The sequence below is a fragment of the Protopterus annectens genome, chromosome 12.part0 (genome assembly GCF_019279795.1).
Source record: "Protopterus annectens isolate FY-2018-M chromosome 12.part0, PAN1.0, whole genome shotgun sequence".
In the NCBI taxonomy this organism is placed as follows: domain Eukaryota; kingdom Metazoa; phylum Chordata; order Ceratodontiformes; family Protopteridae; genus Protopterus; species Protopterus annectens.
The window spans coordinates 1,130,216,078-1,130,235,801 of NC_056746.1; the positions used below are offsets into that span (position 1 = coordinate 1,130,216,078).

Genomic DNA, 19,724 nt, shown 5'->3' on the forward strand with positions numbered 1-19,724 from the left:
GTATGGGTATATTTGAATTCCTCTTTGTCTGCAGTATGCAATTACTGGTGCCAGTCATTTTGTGAAGACTCTGGGCAGTGCAGAGAATTGATAATGGGTTGAACCTGCAATGAAGCGGCGGTATCTTCTGCAATTTTGTCTGATAGGGACATGCAGGTATGCCTCCTTGAGGTCCAACGTTACTAGCCAAGCCTTCTTGCCCAGCATGGGAAGAAGCTGCTGCAGTGTTACCATCTTGAATTTTGGTACTTACAGATAGGTGTTCAGAACTGAAAGATCCAGAATGGGTCTCCATGCTTTGTCCTTTCTTGGGACTAGAAAGAGTCTTGAGTAAAATCCTTGTCCTTGCTCCTGTGTAGGTACCTGTTGAATGGCTCTCATGTCCATGAGAGCTGTAATTTGTTTTTGTGCCTCTGCCCATTAATTTGGTGGCAGGTTTGGCATTCCTTTTATCCTTAGCAAGGTATGAAAGTGGAATCTGTATCCTTGAGAGACCATGTTTAGGACCCATTTGTCTTTTGTGATGATGTGCCAGTTGTCTGCAAAAAGTGCTAATTTCCTCCCAAGGGAGCTGCCAAGAGAGATTTGCTTGGTAGTTTGAGGGTTGAGTCATTGTGTTTGTCTTCTGCTAGCTTGGGGCTTGTCTTCTCCTCCTTTCTGGGTAGCAGTACCCCATTGGCGAGGTTTGTAAGGGCATTGTGACTGACCTCTGCCCCTTGGGCGTCTGTATTTGCCCCTCTGTGATCTGTCAGAAGCTGGAAAGGACCAGTTTTTTGTTTGCCAATTTCTGCTGAAACGAGGGGGTTGTACCTGTAAAAAATCCTTGACCGTCTGCACAGACTTTGCCTTATCCTCCATTTTCTTTAAAACCTCTTCTGCTCTGACACGAAATAATACATCCTGCTGTAAAGGTGCATCCAATAATTTTGCTTTAACATCATCAGGTAGGGTTTGTTCTTTTAACCAAGCATGTCTACGTATGACAGACCCAGTAACAGCTGCTCTACAGGAAGCTTCCAATGAATCAAATCCACATTGTAAAGTATGTTTGCCCACCTGTTCAGCTGCATGCAACAGATCCTGCATTTCCTTGAATTCAGACTGTTCAGAATGTGTGCTCATTTTTTGTTTTAATTGAGACATTAGGAATTGCTGATATTTCAGCATGTGAAACTGACAATTTAATGCTCTCATAGCCAGAGTAGCTGACGTGTATATCTTCTTTCCCCATCTATCTAGGGCTCTGGAATCCCTTTCAGAGGGCACAGGATTTTTAGCCATAGAAGCTTTAGCCCCTTTGGGACCCTGGGAAATTGTTTCTGGGTCAGCCACACGGCTTTTATAAAGGAATTTGTGTGAGTCAGGTAATCTGTAGTATCTGTCTGGTTTGGCTGGAGCAGGAGGTAGAGAGTCTGGATTTAGACTAGACTCCATGTAAACATCATCCACAATGTCTAAAACTGGAGGGATAGCAAGTGGTCTGTGCTGGGGTAGTAAAAGGAACTCTCTGAGCCTTTTCTTAGAATCAGAGTAGTCCTGGCCTTCCCAGTGGAAATGTTCCCTCATGGTATGTAAAGTTTCCCCAAAGGAGTAGTCTTCAGGGGGAGATGCTGAGGGAATAGAGTCTTCAGCATCAGAGTCTTCATAAGTGGAAAAAGCGTAATCCTGTTCCTCAGAAGAATCTGAGAAAATTGAAACCTGGTCAGAGGAAGCATAATCCTCCTCTTGTCTTGGTCTTTTATCTGGAGGGGGATGACAACCCCTGATTAGGGTAATCAAATCTTCAGCCATCTTAAGCATCTGTTTCTTAGGCATGGGGCCTTGAACTGGAGACTGATGTACAGTCTTTTTTCGTTTTAATGGAGTTTTAAACTTAGCAAAAGATTTAATAGTGAGTGTAGTCTGTCTGAAGACACCTTCTGCAATGGAAGATGTTTCTACTGCACCGGGATCTCCTTCTGCTCCGGTGTTGGAAGGGCCTAATGAAGATGGCTGCGACGGCCTAGTACACTCCGCCTGAGAATCTGCAGCTGTCTGGGGTTCCAATTCTGTGGTCATCAGGGGCTGCGTAGGTGCCTCACTGAAAACCGGAGAACCGGCAACAGGCCCAGCAGAGGCCTCTGAGTCTGGCTTGGTCCTAGGCTGCCTGTCCTTATCCTTGCGTTTTTTATGCATCCCGGTCATCGGCTGCGTTGACGGCATGATATAATTAAATTTCCTACCAAAGTAATGCCGTGTGAAGTCAAAACGGCTTTTGATAGTTCGTTTATTAAACCTAGCACAAAACCGACAACCTGTGACGTCGTGGTCTGGGCCTAGGCAAGGAATACAATAAGAATGGAAGTCCTTATGAGGTATTTGCTTCCCACAAGAAATGCAATTGTTAACTTTTTCTGACATCGGACTGAAGCAAGAAAAGGTTCCCCAATGGGGTACTTAGCTTTACTGAAGACTTCGGACTGAAATTCGATTAGAACATCTCAGGTGTCGGCCAACCGGCACTTGAGAACTGCTTCTGCGTCCGACACCGCGCGACAAGAAAGACTGAAGAAAATGGCGTCGGATGCCTCTTATATACCCCTGGTGCACTGACGTCAGGGAAGAAGTGACAGCAACCGACGCCGGACCAAGACTTTGGAACTCGGGCCGACTGCGGGACCGCCTGACGGCAGGATAACCCAAGTTTGATGACTGCAGCAGGGTAACACAATGAACATCTGGGTATGCAAGTTTTTGTATCGAATTTGCCTACTGCACTCACACTTACCAGTATTAGAGGTCAGTTAGGAGGGGTAAACCAAAACACTTTAGAAAAGCAAAGGAAAGTTCCTTGGGGCACTTATCTGTTTACTCAAAGCAAAGGTACCAAAAGCCAAACAAACAGTCCAATGCATAAGTGACCTGTGTTTTGGCTAGTGGCAAGATAGTCTAAGGAATTATGCTCATAACATCCTCCTCTATATCTCTATGATTACAAGCTGGGATCACACATTGGACATACTGTCCTGGGATGGTAAAGCTTTGGTACCCCATCAAGACATCAGCGGTGGTAACCCATTCATTATGAATACTGCAACAGTGATTTCAGTCAGGATGTCATACATCACCCAGAAAAAACTAAAACAATGTAGGCAGCAGCACACTGAATACTGTACCACTGTCACCTTCAGATATCAAAATAAAAGAAGCAGATTTTCTATTATGAAAGGCACTAAAAAGAAGCAAGAGCAAGTTCTGGATCCTTGCTGTCCTGTTGGGTCCTTTTGGATAGCGCATTTTTGAAGAAGGTCACGGACCTCTGTGAGAACCAACTTCCTTTGGTGGGGTGGAACATCTGGGAGTGACTTCTGAAGTGGGGGGGGTTGAACAGAATGACAAACCCTGGACACAATGTTTAGTACCCACCAGTCTAAGGTGATGGTCAGCCAGGCTAGTTGGTGCAGGGATACACAACCCCTGACTGCCTCCAGGGCAGGACAGTTGGGCAGCACTTCAGGGGCACTGCTGGGGCTCTTCAGAGAAAGACTCTCGAAGGCCCTGATTTTGTAGACCCCCTTTGCCTCTAGTGCAGTGCCTGTTGTTGAATCCTCTTCCCCAGCCAGAAGAGGAGGATTCTTATGGAGCATCCTGAACAAAGACTGTGCCTTATGGAACCATAGCTTCTTACTGCCCCTCTAAGTCTTAGAAAAGGACCATTGGGGAGTAGCAAACTTGATCCCAACAACCGACAATGTCTTACCTTCCTGCTCACTGTGGTTCAAAGTCTCCTTAACTGAAGGACCAAAGTGGTGGACCCATCAAAAGGGGCATTAGTGAAGGTCGCCTTGAAGTTGTCTGCAAATCCACATAGGCACAGCCAGGTGTGGTGTCTGATGGCAATGCCTGTACCGCTCGAGAGGTGGCCTCAACTGAGTTTGAGATCAACCTCATCGAGGCACTGGCTAGGGAGGTGAGAGTAGCAAACTTCAGAGACACCACCTTCAAGCTCTCTGGAAGCAATAACTCTGAAAGGGAAGTGTAAAGCTCCGACACCAAATCCCTTTGTAGCAGGGTGAAATGTGCCATGTAGTTAGCTGACCTCTGCCCAAACATGGCTGAGGCATACACGTGCTTCCCAAAACGTTCTATAGCCCTAGACTTCCTCCTCCTTGGTGGCCGCGGCAACCACAATAGCATTCACTGGTACACCTTTACTCCAGAAGGACATCTCTTTTGGTGGGCTAGGGAACTTGTATGCCCTCTTGGGCACCGGTTCTACTGTGTCCCGCTCCTTCCAAACTCTGCTGGCCATGAGCTGGACCAACTCGTCTATGGGAGACACACCCAGGAAGTAGATGGGCCCACGCCGAATGCCTCCAGGAACACTGACTCCTCAAAGGACAGGGTTGGGGGAGCCACTCTAAGGATTTCTAGGATGTCACCAAAGGACATCTCCTCAGGCAGAAGTCTGGGGGACTCATCCCCTTCATTGAAGTCTGTGTCATCTATAAAAGACTCCCAAGGGGAGACAAGGTGCCTCCTTTTGCACGACCTCTTTCAAGGAGACTCCGCCGGGGGCTCTGGGGAGGACTTTGAGGAGGAGGGGACCCCAAGGGTGATAACTCCCCTATGAAGGCCTTCATGGGGTGCTTGAATCTAGACCAAAGACAAGGACTCACCCCCCAACATGGAACCAGGTAATATAGGGTTCAGAGCTGAGGATGAGGAAGCTGACCAACTGGACACTGTCCTCTCTATCACCCGAAAGGTTGAGGGACTGTATGAAGCTCCCTCCTCCCTCTCCCCACCAGCTGAGGCTGTGTGGGGAGGAAAGAGGGACCCCAGCCCAGTACCCACACCCCTGGACGATATTGGTCCCAGGCTGTCCAAGGCTGAAACCCCCAAGGGAAGAGAACAATGTGACAACTCTGGACCAGAACCCACCCCTCGGTGACCCAGGTGGACATCTGGGGCATGAGGTAAGGATGATCCAGAGGGAAAATGAGTCTACCCCAACAGGGACCCAGGAGGTGTAGGAGTAGGGGTATTTCCTGACACCAACTGACTCCCCTTCGCTGAGCCCCGAACCTCGGGCACCAAGCTCTCTGGAGTAGTCAGGGAGAGAGGAACATGGCAAGGGGACAGGAGCACACCTAGCTCCATTTTTGCTTTAAGGAAGCTACTCATCATCTGGTCCATATCCAAGGGGAGTAAACCCCTGGTGAACCTAGAAGAAACAGAGCTGTGTCCCAAGTGGGTCAAAAGCCTATGGTCCCTAGAAGAGGACCTGCTGGGCCTCTTCAGATCCAAGAACCTAGACCAGACTGGGGAATCAATAATAATGCTGACAGAGCCTATGGATCTGAGCCAGCCCAGTGCTAAATCATCGGATCTGACCAAGTCATAGGAGCAGATGGAGACCTAGTCACCTCAGTCAGATACGAGACCCTGCCAGCCTTGGAGGGTTCGGATCTGGCTGTAGAGACCATGGCACTTGGACCCCAAGAGCCTCAACTGTTTTGAAGAGTAGTCCCTAGAGTAGGTGCGTGTCCTTTTGGGATCTGAGGGCATCTTCGAGGGAGATGCTGAGACTAAGGGACCCCCTGAAGCTAAGCCCTTCAGCAACAGTTTATTCCTATGGCCTAGGAGAGCCCAGGGATTGAAGCTGGCACAGATGTCACAGTCAACCTCTAAATGGTGCTCTCAACAGCAGACACACTCCATGTGAGTCAGTGGGGGCCAGCTTCTGACCACATGAGGAGCAGCATATAAAACTCACAGGCTACTCAGCCATCCCTGCACACACACACACACACACACACACACACACACACACACACACACACACACACACACACCACAAAAAATAAAGCAAGGTGAAGAGAGAGAAGGGAAGAAAAGGCGGGAAGGGACCTAATGCCAGTGACAAACTACTGAGAAGGGAGAAAAGCCTAGCACCAAACTACACTAAAAACACTACTAACCCTAAAGAATCAGAAAGAGAGGGAAAAAATGAAGTAAAACCCTTAAATAAAATAGGTTACTTATCTAAATGCTTGCCCGAGCTCGGGAACTGTCTGTTCACGACCGCTGCAAACGAGAACCAAGGATCATGGGTAGTAGGAAGTAATGAGAGGGGAGGAGTTTGAGCTCAGGAGCTGTCACTCACTTTTGCCGGCTCAGATCAGAAGTCTGATCCGTAACCCATCCATGATCAATAATGACACGGATAGCATCAGATCACAATTGAGCCCAGTACACACACTAAACTCCTAAGAGTAATCATTCATCACAACATGAAATTTGGCCATCACATATCTCAAACTATTAAGAAAGTAATAAAAAATGGGTGCACTGTATAAAAACAAACAATTCCTAACTAACATTACCAAAGTAGCCCTTGCTAGAACGCACCTGTGCTCTACACTCCTTTAAGCCTCTCATACTTACAGACCTTATAAAATATAACCCATGTAAACTGGAAACTTGCTATAATAAAAGAGCTAAATTTGCCACCGATTCCCCATACAGAACTCACCATTGTGTAGGACTACAAAAGCTGTCTTGGCTAGAATTTCCCGGTCTTCTTCACTACATCCAACTAACAATGGCACACAAATTATTTAATCAACCTGGCAAAGTACCTATCCATCAAAACCTTCTAGAACCTTATTCTAACCCTAGAATACTTTGCTCAAACAACAAATACTTAATAAAAATCACAAAAGCCACCAACTTCTCAGGCGATCCACTCTACTCCAGTTATGTAGCAAAAATCTGGAACTCCATACAACTCAGAACTTTAACTAATATTACCCACTTTAAAAATGTTCAAAGACCATTTAACAAACAAATGGATATGCTTTTGTAATTCTCCAGGTTAAAAACATACATCCTGCCCTTTCTTCTATTATCACTACTTCCCTACTGCCTTCCAGCTCAGATGTCAAGGTCTTCCTGATTCCCCCTCATTCTAAGTCTCTTTCTACCAATCCAAATAATTACCATCATTTCACTATTTCTCCCCCCTGTTAATAGAGCAATCCCTAATAACTAACATTCTTCTAATCTCAAACTTTCTATTCATTTTTCCTTCTATTGCTCAACATCAGTCTGACTCTTGCAGTACGCTGAAACTTCCCCTTACTACTTCTGCTCACCACGGACCTAACCACTTCTTTACACTCCTAACCACCAATATCACTAACCTCACAAACTACTTTCACCTCTTCTCATATTTCTAAATTGATAACACCATTCCTACCACTATACATATTGACTGAAAACTTCTTAAATTGTCAAATTCATTTTCATTATTTTCAAACTGAATTTGTAAAATTGTTACTCATGAAATTTGTTAGTTTCTCCTTATCTATTGCAACTATATTTTTTGTTTAAAAAACTATAGATCATCCTGTCTTTGTATAATGTGATCTTATGTAATTTTCTTTTTGTGTACAGTATAATTTGGAGCTTTCCTCCTTGGGCCTCTGCTGAAAATGGGCCTACACCCAGTCGGGCTTTCCCGATAAACAAAAGTAAAATAAATAAAATAAATAAATACATACTTTAGTATTAGATTCACAGTTTTGGCATTAGCTCTTCCAGTGGTTCATTCTAGGCACAGAATGCATAGAATTTCTGAAGAAGCCATATCAATCATTGTATTTATAGATTTAGAAGATAACAATTGTTAAAACCTTTGTGTAGAGTTCAAGTTTTATAACCATAATTAATTTTATAACAAGGAAATGTGTGTTTTCAAAGTTTCTTTCAGGTGTTTTTTTTCTTCTTCAAAATCTATAAAATGCAGCATTTTACTCTATAATGGATCTGATAAATGAGGTATAAAGTGGTACACTGATCTCCCTATTGTGGCCAGGTATACCCTTTTGAGGAGACTGGAAAGAGATTATCCAAGCCTGACGTTGGTAACTACATACTGGTCAAAGCTTAAATTACTACGGTTTCCTTCTTTAATGGTGGTATCAATTATTATGTGACCATTTATTTTGTAATCATAATTTATGACTCAAGCTAGGGCAAAAGTAGATCGTATCCATCAATGTTCAATTCTTCATTTTGTAAAAACTTGTTCCCTCCTCTTTTTGATGACTCACAACCATGTAGCCAACTGCTAAGGCCCTTATTTATTTATTTGTTCTCTTTATGGGTGAGAGATGAGCAGCTACCAGAGAGCTTCTACTCTGCAAACCTTATGTCCTCTGTTGCCACAATCACTCCAGAGGTGGCCATGCAATGGGTCCAGAGCAGGGTTATCACTTCCTTTCAATTGTGAAGTAGCCTCTAAGGCAATCCCTCAATAAAAAGATAGCTTCTGTAGCTCCCTATTCTCCACCAAGTACACACTACATGGGGATGCACCCACAATACATCCCACAACCTCAACCAGGAAAGGTGGGCAGTCACTGCCTCTACAATTCTCTACTTCTGCAGTTGTCTCCTCTGACCATTACTCAAACTGGGATGCAGTCATGGCTCCATCTGTGTATACCACAGAGGCAGCTGTAGTAAAAAATACTTTGTGGAGCAACTAAAAATGAGAACATATACAGTTTATTCCACTAAAAAGTTGTCGAGCTATAAGGATAACTATGCTAACTCACAAGGAGGTATACAATATGACAAACAACAAAAGTGATATTCAAAGTTAAAGGTTTATATATTGGTTAAAATTGATATGTCTCTCACATCTAGTGATAATATGTGGCTAACAAGTACATCTATTGATCATAGGTGGATTTAGCTTAGTGCGCTGCAGGCTGAAATGATTCACAAACCATCTTAGTAAACTGACCACCTTAAGTGACAAGATTCACTGCCCAAAGCAAGGCACGGCCAACAAAATACGCACCAGTACCCAAGACACTACCTTTCAACCTCAGAGTAAGAAATCTGGACAAAGCATAAAGTAACGGGGGAACAAAGGCCCAAAATAGTGTCATATTTTAAATATTGCTCTTATAAACTTTAAAAGTTGCCAGAACAACAGGATTTGTGTTAGCATGCATTTTTTGAAGGATAAGAACTGAAACTTAATTTTATGGCATTATTTAGTGAAAAAATGAGGAACAGACTAAAAATGAGAGGCAAAAATCTGGACAGCTGAGAGGTATGAACTACAACACACTTAAACAAGGCTTAATGATGACTCAATGGGTCTCATTTCAATGAGAATGGAGGAAATTGTAAACGGGTCTAACTACTCAACTGCTGACAACAAAGACAGCTGTAAAACACAAAACTGAAACATTAAAAAATACAGTTATTTTCACAGGATTATGCATCCTATACCTTCTAGTGTAGAGACTTTGCCCCACACTCAAACTTCTAAATATACTGTATCTGTGGGCTGCATAACCTGCGAGTAAAAATCAACATTTAAGTAATCTTTTACATGTTCTCTTGACAGAGTTTGCCTGACCGCAAAGCAGTATAAAGACATACATTCTATGTTTAACACACAGCAGCCGGCAAAATCAAACACTTCCCTCTCCTTCCCTGAAAAATGAAGGATTCACGGAGGCTCAAGGAAATGACACAATAACTAGGCAACCATTATACAGCTATATTTAATGCTTCACCCCGAAATCCTTTGCATATGTAGTTCTGACATCAAAATACATTTTACTGTGTACAATATGTAAATTTACTTGCAAGAGCTGAAAATACAGGCACAAAGCAAGTAGTAAACCTGAGTTTACAACACATAAACACCTTAAAAAAAAAACAAACATTTTCTCTGTGCTGCGTGAGCACTCAAAGGAGCATGTGCAATGAGTGCAGGGTGAGGCTACCATTCATTTTCACAAGTAAGCCTAACGTACAAGCTGCAAGGTATGTACTTCAATATGGAGAATAGCAGGAACTATGCACCACCTAGCACTGTGGGTTCCAACAACAGCAGCCTGACATGAGGAGAGTGTGTGCGCACGCGTGTGTGGTGGGTGGAGTGTCTCTGCAGCAACTGAAATGTCACAGTTAATTCCAACATTCGTATAATGAGCAGTTAGTACCATGAAGACCAAGGGTGGTCCAAAAAACACAGAAGCTGAAGAGTCCAACCCAGAGCTCCCTGTTGCATCCCATCTAGTCTTCCAAAGAAATGACCTCCTGGGTCATCTCTGCAGGTACATATAACTGACAGTGGAAAATGTTTACGGCCACGCTAATAAATGCAAGTATCGAAGTTGTTCTCTCAGTTTTATGGCTCACTCCCAACATGGACTGCAACAATGACAGCATCATAGCTATGATGCTTCCTGGGAGTGCCTTGACAATGCAAATCTTTGCAGACAGTGAAGAAAACCCAAATGGCAGCATGCTGTAATGGAAGTGGTACCCACCCAGATCAAAGCAGCCAAACTCTTCTGAAGGAACCCAGTCATGCAGGTATAACAGGCATTTCCAGTGACATCACCCAAGCCCCTTACAACTGCAACATCATCATTCATTTCTGGATATGAAGGATAATATGACTTCATCTTATTCTGGACCTCAGCGGTTTTACTGAGCACACTCAGTGTGCAAGATTCCAGATGGGGATTTAGAAGTGTAAAGAATTTTGAATTCTGAAGAAACATAGCTTCTCATTCTTCCAAGGAACAGTGTCCGGAAAAGCCCCAAAAGGAGATGCTTTGTTTTTTAGTGGGTCTAGTACAGCCTCAAAAGGAGATTTTTTTTTTTTTTTTTTTTTTTTTTAGTGGAGTCCTTCCCGGGAAAAGGCCTGAGTTCTAAAACAGTCTACTACCACCATATCCAGAACACACTAGTCCTCTGTAATGGCTTTCAAATCTGGGGATCATTTGGAGAAATATTGTCCCTTGGGCAGATCTAGGCAATAGTAAGAGCTGAGATTGCTGGGCCACTGAGATGTTCCTCATGCATGATTTAGGTGGCAGAGTAGGACAAGACTATGCAACACTTTAAAGCTTTCACTGGCTCTTTGAGAAGTCTTTCTCCATTTATGTAGTTAGCTGGACTGGGGATAGCTGGGACTGTACAGAGACAAAAGAATTTACAATCATACTTAAATATAATATTAATACATGTAACCCCCGTATAAAACATAGGAGGGAGCACTCTTTAGCTAACATCAAAAACTCAAACAATACTAATTTCTTGCACTCTAACCATACCCTGACTTATGAATGGTGTCCATTCCCAACATGGTATTAGAAACCCAAATCACCTGGATGGGAACACATATTTAGGATATATGTGCAGTAGTGTAAATTGGGATGTGTGTGTGTGTGTGTGTGTGTGTGTGTGTCTAGGCATGTGCGCTTTTGTGTATGCCCGCATACCTTTAAGCCTGCCTCCTGTTAAGGGGTCATCCACAAGGTCTCAGGAAGACTGGTTGTGTAATATTTCCTCCTTGAACAAGGAATTCCCTGATGCCTTTTATCATTCCATGAGTCCATGGTTCTGTCCAAAGAATTAACACAGCTGAAACTACAGTTAGCTACACAGGAGTCCAACTGGGACTTTGCATACAGTGTCTTATCATACTATTTCAGTCCTGACTCAGTGGGAAAAAGAAAGCCCTCAAATGAGTGATCCATTAGAGAGAACTGCAATCTGGACAAGTGAGAACATTAACTAATAGATTTAAACCCAGAAATATCAACACAGCAAACATGATTACCAGCCATATTTAAGGCTTTATACTCCTTTTCTGGCCTGGCAAACTGCTGTAGTGTCTGGGCTCTGCACTGGCCTGAAAAGATTATGCAGGAGTTGTCTCAATCATGACTTGTCCTAATGAGTCAGAAGAATGCAAAAAGTATCTGCCCTCTTGGCTATGGAAGTAGAGCAGGAGTGCTTCCAGGTGACAAACAGGGCATCCATGATGACCAGCGCCAGAGGAAATGACCAAAAGCTCCTCCTCTAAATACACTCACAACCTTCTGGGAGACAGAGGACCCACAGATCAGTTTATGCAGTCATTCATAAGCCTAAAAGTATATCGCTAAAAGTTCTATTGAGATGAGCTGCAAGGTGGGATAAAGTCATGGTTTTGGAGGAAATGTCATCAGAGTCCTCAAACTCATCATCAGAACATATTAGAGGTAAGCCCCCATGTATCATCAGATTTTGAAACAAGTTCATGCATCAACTCACACAGAGATGAGCATATAATCATGCATGCCATAGGTTAGGTGATAGCACTCTAGTGCTTGGCAGCTCACATGCCAATGATGTCCCTTAAAAGTAGTGTTCCCGACCCTACAATTCAAGTTGCAACCAGACTTTAAACATCCGCTTGATGCAAAGGCTGTCAATGACAAACCTTGGTGGACCAATCCCTCAAAACATGCTGCTAGATCCTGCTGGGACACGGAAATCCTTGAAGGAGAGTGTACTATAATGAATCAGGATTTATCATGCACTACTGCAAATAATAAATGAAAAATATCAGCACAGGCATAACACCTTAAAAAAATACACAGATAAATATAAAGAAAAAGTACAAAATAAGCAATTTATTGATGACCCCCAAAAGTTCTACAGAGAATTGGTAAACAAGGTAAAAGGAATTGAAAGACCAACCCAAAACATAGATACATTTTGGAGAAGTACTTATGAAAATCCTGTGGAATATAAAGATGCTAAATGGATAGAAATAGTAAAACAAATTATAAGAACTTCAAAGGTACAGGATATGAAATGGGATGAAGTAACAGCCAGAAAGATTGAAACAAAGTTAGGAAAAGCCTCCAATTGGAAAACTCCAAGCCCAGATGCAGTACCTAACTTCTGGTTAAAGATATTAACATCTTTGCATGGAGATTTAGCCATGAGTAAGAACTATTTATATGTGCACCCCGAACAGACACCAACCTGGCTAACAGGAAAAACAATGCTCTTAAGAGTGAACTTGCAAGCTACCCTAAAAATTATAGACCAATAATTTGCCTTCCAATGACGTATAAACTATATGCTGGAATTGATGCTGACAGAGTTTATTGTCATTTAGAAGACAATTCAATCATGGCAATAGAACAAAAGGGTAATAAAAAAAAGTCATATGGAACAAAAGATCATTTGCTGCTAAATAAAGTCATAATGGAGAACTGTAAAAAGGGGAAGAATCTAAGTAAGGCATGGGTTGACTACAAAAAAGCATTTGACAGTATCCCACATTCATGGATAAAAGAGTGCTTAAAAATGTATAAAGTACACCCTACACAGATCAATTACATTACAGTGACCATGAAACAGTGGCAGACCATTTTGTAATTAAGCCATGATAAGGGACAAATTATTATTCCAGGGATAAAAATTCAAATGGGGATATTCCAGGGTGACTCCCTGTCACCGCTGCTATTCTGTCTTGCCCTTAAACCATTAAGTTGTCTATTTAACAGAGCAGGTCAAGGCTATAATTTGGATCCCAAAAAGCAACAAAGTGTAAAGACTTATCTTCTCTTTGACAATGATTTAAAACTGTATAGCTCAGATGAGAAAGTGAAAGCACAATTGCAAGTAGTTAACTTTTTCAGATGATGCAAGAATGTCAATTTGGTCTTGATAAATGTGCAAAAGCAACCTTTAAAGCAGGAAAGCTGCAGCACCAAGAAAACATCAGTTTGGAACAAGAATGTGAGATAAAAGAACTTCAGCAAGAGGGAGTGTATAAGTATTTGGGAACTGATGAAGGATCAACAATAACACATGAACAAATGTAAATAAAACATAGTAAGAAATATTTTTGAAGACTTAAATTAATCCTGAAACAGCAGTAACATCTAGGAACAAAATTCAAGCTATAAACAAATTTGCTCCTCCTGTCATAACTTACAGTTTTGGAGTGATTGGCCCCAAAAGGTGTTGGACAGATTACACAGGAAAGGTGTTGGACAGATTAGACAGGAAAACAATCAGGATGCTTCATGATCATCAAAAGATTTATAAAAATCAGTGCATACCAAGATTATGTATTCCCCATACCGAAGGAGGTATGGGCCTCCTTGAAACTGATTACATGTATATATCTGCAATCATGGGACTGCACCCATATCTGCTGATTTCACAAGACCCAAATGTAGTGAAAGTTTTGAAACATGAGGAGAATAAATCTAAGATTACTTCCTTGCTTAGTCTAGCAGAAACAGGAATGGAAATTAAACCAGAGGTAGATAAAAAAAAAAAAACAGGCAGCAACTGAATGTACCAAATAAAAAACAACAAAAGAAAGAATATAAGATGAAGGATCAGATGAGAAGCCACGAAATGTGGAAAATGCATAAATATAGTTGCAAGTGTAGAAAACTCATAGAAGAATCTCATGCTGATCAGGATCAAATGCAGGAATGGTTAAGGAGATGTGAATTCAAACCAAAAGATGGAAGGTTAATATTGATAGTGGGTTACGTACACGTTGATTTACAAAGTCCACTGAACATGTGGAAGAAACAGACAAATGTAGGTTTTGTAAAACAAAACTGGAAACACTTGCACACCTCATTACTGGTTGTGATATACTAATAGCAGGAGGACTGTATACTGAAAGGCATAATAATGTGGCAAGACTGTTGCACTGGGGATTGTGCAAATATTATAATACTGAAGTAGCTGAAAAACACTGGAAACATGAGCCACAAAGCATCATAGAAAATGATGAAGTCTACATCACATGGGATCACCCATTACCAACTGTTCAAAAGGTAGATGTGAGAAAACCAGATAAAGTGGATCATGAAAAGAAGACAAAAGTAGCATTGATCATTGAAATCACTACACCCACTGACTACAGTGTCTTGCGTACAGAGACACATAAAGTCATAAAATATTAGGATTTGCAGGCAGAAAAGACGGCAATATGGAAAAAAGATACACAGACAGTTCCAATAGTAGTAGGAGCAACGGGTCTTATAAAAAATAATCTACAATCATATTTAGATATGCTAGCAATACATGTAACTCTGTACAAATTGCAGGAGGAGTCATTACTGGGCACATTGCAGGTGCTGTGAAGAGCACTTCTGGATGACATCAAAGATTGAAACAATACTAATTTCATGAACTTTAATCATACTTTGGGGTCAATTCCCATCATGTGATTAGAAACCCAAAAGATTTGGAGAAAATAAAAAAAAAAAAAAGAGAGAGAGAAAGCTCTCATCGAGTTCTCCCCATCTGTGGCTGGAAAATTCTAGACTGATCTCTGTGATTAGGCTGGTATGCTCTGGCCAATCAATCGCGTACTAGGTGGTGCCTACACTCCATAGTGTAGCCCTCAGATGGTGGAAGCTTGGAGTGCAACCCCCCCCCCCCCACCAAGTCTTCTCATATTCTGCTGAACCACAGAATGGCCATGAGCTGAAGTACTCACTAACAAAGCACAAGACAGCACCTGTAGATAAGGGGTGGGGGGAGGATTTTAGAAAAGGATTAACCTCCAGAAGTGTATGAGCAAGGCTTGCCCTCTGCATCACAATCCTTCTGGTAGTGCTCAAGCAGAGACCTGGGGTTGCATGTGGGACCATCCCCTCCAATTCCAATATGTAGAACTTTCAGCTGCTGCTACCTTCCTAGGAACTTCTTTCTGTTATGTCTGTGGGTGGTCAGGTTGAATACCTGACACTTATGGTAGTGTTCTGTCACACTCCCCTCACAAACAATACTGTGCTAGTGTGGGGTCTTGGCTCATTATACGAGCACCATATATACACTAAGAAAGCTCAGATTTAGACAGTGAATGGTGAACTGACATGAGCTATGATTTGAACTGAGAGAGTGGTAAAAGCTAGCAGTCTCAAAGGCTAAGTCTGGTCCTTAAGGTTAGCTAAAGGCATTACAGTGTGTTCTATTTAAGAGCAACAGACTCCCACAAGAACAGGATCTTCAGAGAAAACCACACTGAATGTGATAAATGGAAAGAATTGTAGTACTGATTTCACTGATGAGGGGGCACTGATACATTCTTAGCCCCCTAACAGCCCCAAATGCATCAATATATAACATTTATTGGATAAAACAATTCACAGCTGAAGTATGTAAAACATTAGATAACTGAAAAGAATCAATTCATCTATATTGCACTCCTTTACTACATAACAGCATCCTCTCTCCGGGTGAATGAAAAATCTATTAAAATAATTAAATGCAAATAGAGCTAACAAGTTCTGGTTTATACATTTTCAAAAATGCTTAAAATATAGACAGTCACATGTATATAGTACAGTTACACTGAATTTACACAAATGACTAAGACATTGTCTTCACATATAAATTATATGAAGGATCTAAGAGCTGAAGCTTTGAAACTAGTAAGTAATGGTTCACTTCTGAAAAAAACAGAAAATGCTGACATACGTTTTTACAAACAAAACCATGTTAACATGGAACATGAGAATATGAATATCTGAAATGTTACAGGCTTCAGGTAACACTACTTTTCACCATTTTATCGATGATTGTACCTATAAGAAACTTCTCGCCTTGTAACATACTTGTAACATGCTTGTAACATACTTCCATATTTTGGGTAAACTTTAAGTACTGTAATTTTGACTATGTTGCTCACTGAAAACACTGACAAAAAGCCATTTACTGTAAGTTTGACTATTTTGCTCATTGATAACACTGATAAAACATTTACTGGTATTGTAATTCAACATAATTCTTCAATAACGGAAGAATCATATGGTCTCTGATTTGCAATTTGCAGAAATAAAATAAATTCATACAAACAAGTGCCTTTTGTGCTTTCTCGCTGTTAACATTTGCATCAGCATATGCAATACATAATGTAAACCTAAAACTCTTATTTCAGTTGGTTCATGCAAACATTCTGTACCCTAATGCTAAACGTGGGCATAAACCAAATTTGTTTATTTTTTTTATTCTGAAAGTTCTGATGTACATAACTTTTTGTGGCAACATATCTGCCAAGTAGCCCTTTTTTACATCCAGCATCATCTGAAAAAACAAAACAAAAAAAGAAAACAAAACAAACAAAAAAACTCCCCAAAAAGTAACATTATATATATATATATATATATAAGACAATGAATATCTTGTGGACATCAGTTAATAATCTGCATATCTTTGGTCCTCTGTGACCGCACAGTGCAAATATTGTCCACAGACATTTAGTACAGTAACAGAATTCTTATTAATTATCTTTGATCTTATGCTGGCATTCATTCTTTACTAGTCTCCAGTGATTGCAGCTGTCATCACAGCATACACGGGCTTACTGGGTGCAACAGTGGCTGAAAGTCTCTCTCCCATCAGTTATATCAGTGTAGTATTTTCATTCTGCTAACACATGAACAAAGGACACAGGAAATACTCCTTCTTTGCCAGGCTGGTATTCAATATATCCTTTCTGTGAAGGAAAACAGAACATTCATTAGATTTTACAAAATGATAGAAAAAAAAACAAGGTTAGTTGTTGGTAATTTGTTAATCAAGAACAGCTCAACCGCAATAAAGACTATTTTTAAAGATGACTCACTGTCCCCAGCACTGTGGCACAGAAGGATAAAGCTCTGACTCTGTCCCAGGAAACTCAGTTTTGACTAGCTGCTCGGTGGGACTGAGCGGCAGACACTGGCTCACTCATCCCAGGGAAGGGAGGTTGTTAAATCTGCTGCACTGTTGCTGCCTGTCAGCGTACACGGGTACTTGCTGGATGTAAACGGGATTGGGTCATGGTGGTTATGTACTGCACATAAGCTAGGAGAGGCCTGGCATGGGGAAGGACCCTCCCTCATAGGCAGCAGCATATGTGTTAGGCCACGGCCACCTGATGCCACTGTTGGGACTGTCCGGTTGGCCTGCATGACGTGCACTTTAGTCCACTCCCTCACCTCTAAGAGGAACAAACAGGCTGATAGGGTTCTAGTCCTGAATGGTCTCTCGTACCAGATGGCTGATGACTGGATATGGGTATCACACCTCATGAGAGGAACAGATGGGTCACTGGAAGCTAACTCAAAGCAGTATGAAATAAATACATGACATACAGATGTACACAGCACTCAGCTGATGCTTTATTCTCACAAAGACAATTCCAAACTAACACTTAAATCCACTTCACAAATGTACAAAATAAACACAAAACATATTAATTACTCCAGAATGTTACAGAATGAGCAAGAAGTGAGAAAGCACTTAGAGGTTAGCACTATGACTAGCATAAGCTAAAGGCAAAACATCATCTGCTTATTAGCTCCCTAGTAAGGCACTCATTAGCAATGAATGAAGATCACCACGACACAAAACAAGGGTAACATGAAAAAATACGACAACTTGTAAATGTAGTACAGACACATCACACTGATGCACATTCTGATTCAGATACAATATTGCATGCTTATTTTACTGCATCACCCATGTCGGTATACATTCTGCCCACTTTGTGCATTACTATAAACAAACCAAGCATTTCCTCAAGTGTCATTGTGTACCATTAATTGTACCTCTGACTGCGGTTAAAATATATGCCCAAAACAATAAGCCTTCTGTGTTTGTATATTATGCCTATAAGGAGTACACAAAACTATCCATTATCTGGTTAAAAGATAAATAAATTAAATATTAGATCAATCCCAAACAAGACAAGACAAGAAGACGTGTAGTGCATAGTGATAAAACAGTAGGGATCTGGAGCAGAAGTCTTTGCAGGTTAATGACAATAGAAGGGTGAAGATTGCAGGCTTGCATTCCATTAACCGAACAGTGAGTGAAACAAAATTACTTTGGAGTGGGATAGTTTAGATTTGCAAGTTAGAGTTTAACAGCTTCTTCAGTACTAGGGAAGAGTTTGTAGCAAGACCAAGCCAATGCAGAAGTGGCAACCATTAATCCTGGTGTTATCTGGGATACTGTTCCATACAACTTGTTGGGGGGATATCCCAAAGTTGGCAAACAGTGAGGTCTGTAACAACATATCATTAAAACATGTTATAGCAGCTGTTTTGTTTAGGCACTGAGTGATAGGGTAAGACGCAAATCAACTTTGAATTCAGAGCTAACAAGCCTAATTGCAAACACAATGTAGTTAGAACATTTATGAAAGGTCTAAAAATATAATTTTTTTTTTTTATCTCATACTGAATTCACAAGACGAGATATGAAATGAAACTGCATTATCTGCCCTATTCACTTGTTTAAATCTGTAACCAAATGGCATGTATTTTCTTCATAGGTTGCAGAATTCATAAGTAGTTATTAGTCATGCACTCCAGGAGATCATCGCAATGTCTGGCTTCTTTCAGAAATTAACCAAAACTTTGTAACAAAGGCAGTTTAAGGGTTTGTATAAAGTTTCTGAAAAGGGGTGAGTGAGGAACTAGAGCGGCTTTCTCTGTCATTAGACAAGTTCAATGTACAAAAAGCAACGTCATACGAAGCATCCACTTGGGGAAAACAATTTTGGACTTTAGGCTGGATGTAACCATACACTGCTTCTTAAATGACTTCATTAGATTGCATTGGTACTGAAAACTCTCTCTCTTCATACGAACATATGAGCTCAGCCCTATAAAGGTAGCAACAAAGATGAGCAAAGTCTCATTAGGGATCCTATGTGAAAAAGTGAGAGGATTCAACTGATTTTGCAGTTGAAGGGTATAAAGAAAACAGTTAGGCATCAAGTAAACATTGAAGCCAAAATGTCCCTTTTTCAGGATACATATTCTACTGCAATCACTAACACAGAGGGGTTTGGCTTTCTGATTAAAAAAAAAAAACTGATAATATTCCATCCA

General features: G+C 41.2%; 1 protein-coding gene across 1 annotated transcript in view; it reads right to left on the reverse strand.

The window, feature by feature from the left end:
- Positions 1-15,951: 15,951 nt before the first annotated feature.
- Positions 15,952-19,724, reverse strand: part of LOC122816264 (arf-GAP with SH3 domain, ANK repeat and PH domain-containing protein 2-like) — a 1,594,524-nt gene continuing 1,590,751 nt past the window's right edge. Inside the window, exon 28 of the mRNA XM_044089001.1 lies at positions 15,952-17,338. Coding sequence (XP_043944936.1) covers positions 17,264-17,338 — 75 coding nt within the window. The 3' untranslated portion in view covers positions 15,952-17,263. The remainder of the gene's footprint in view (positions 17,339-19,724) is intronic.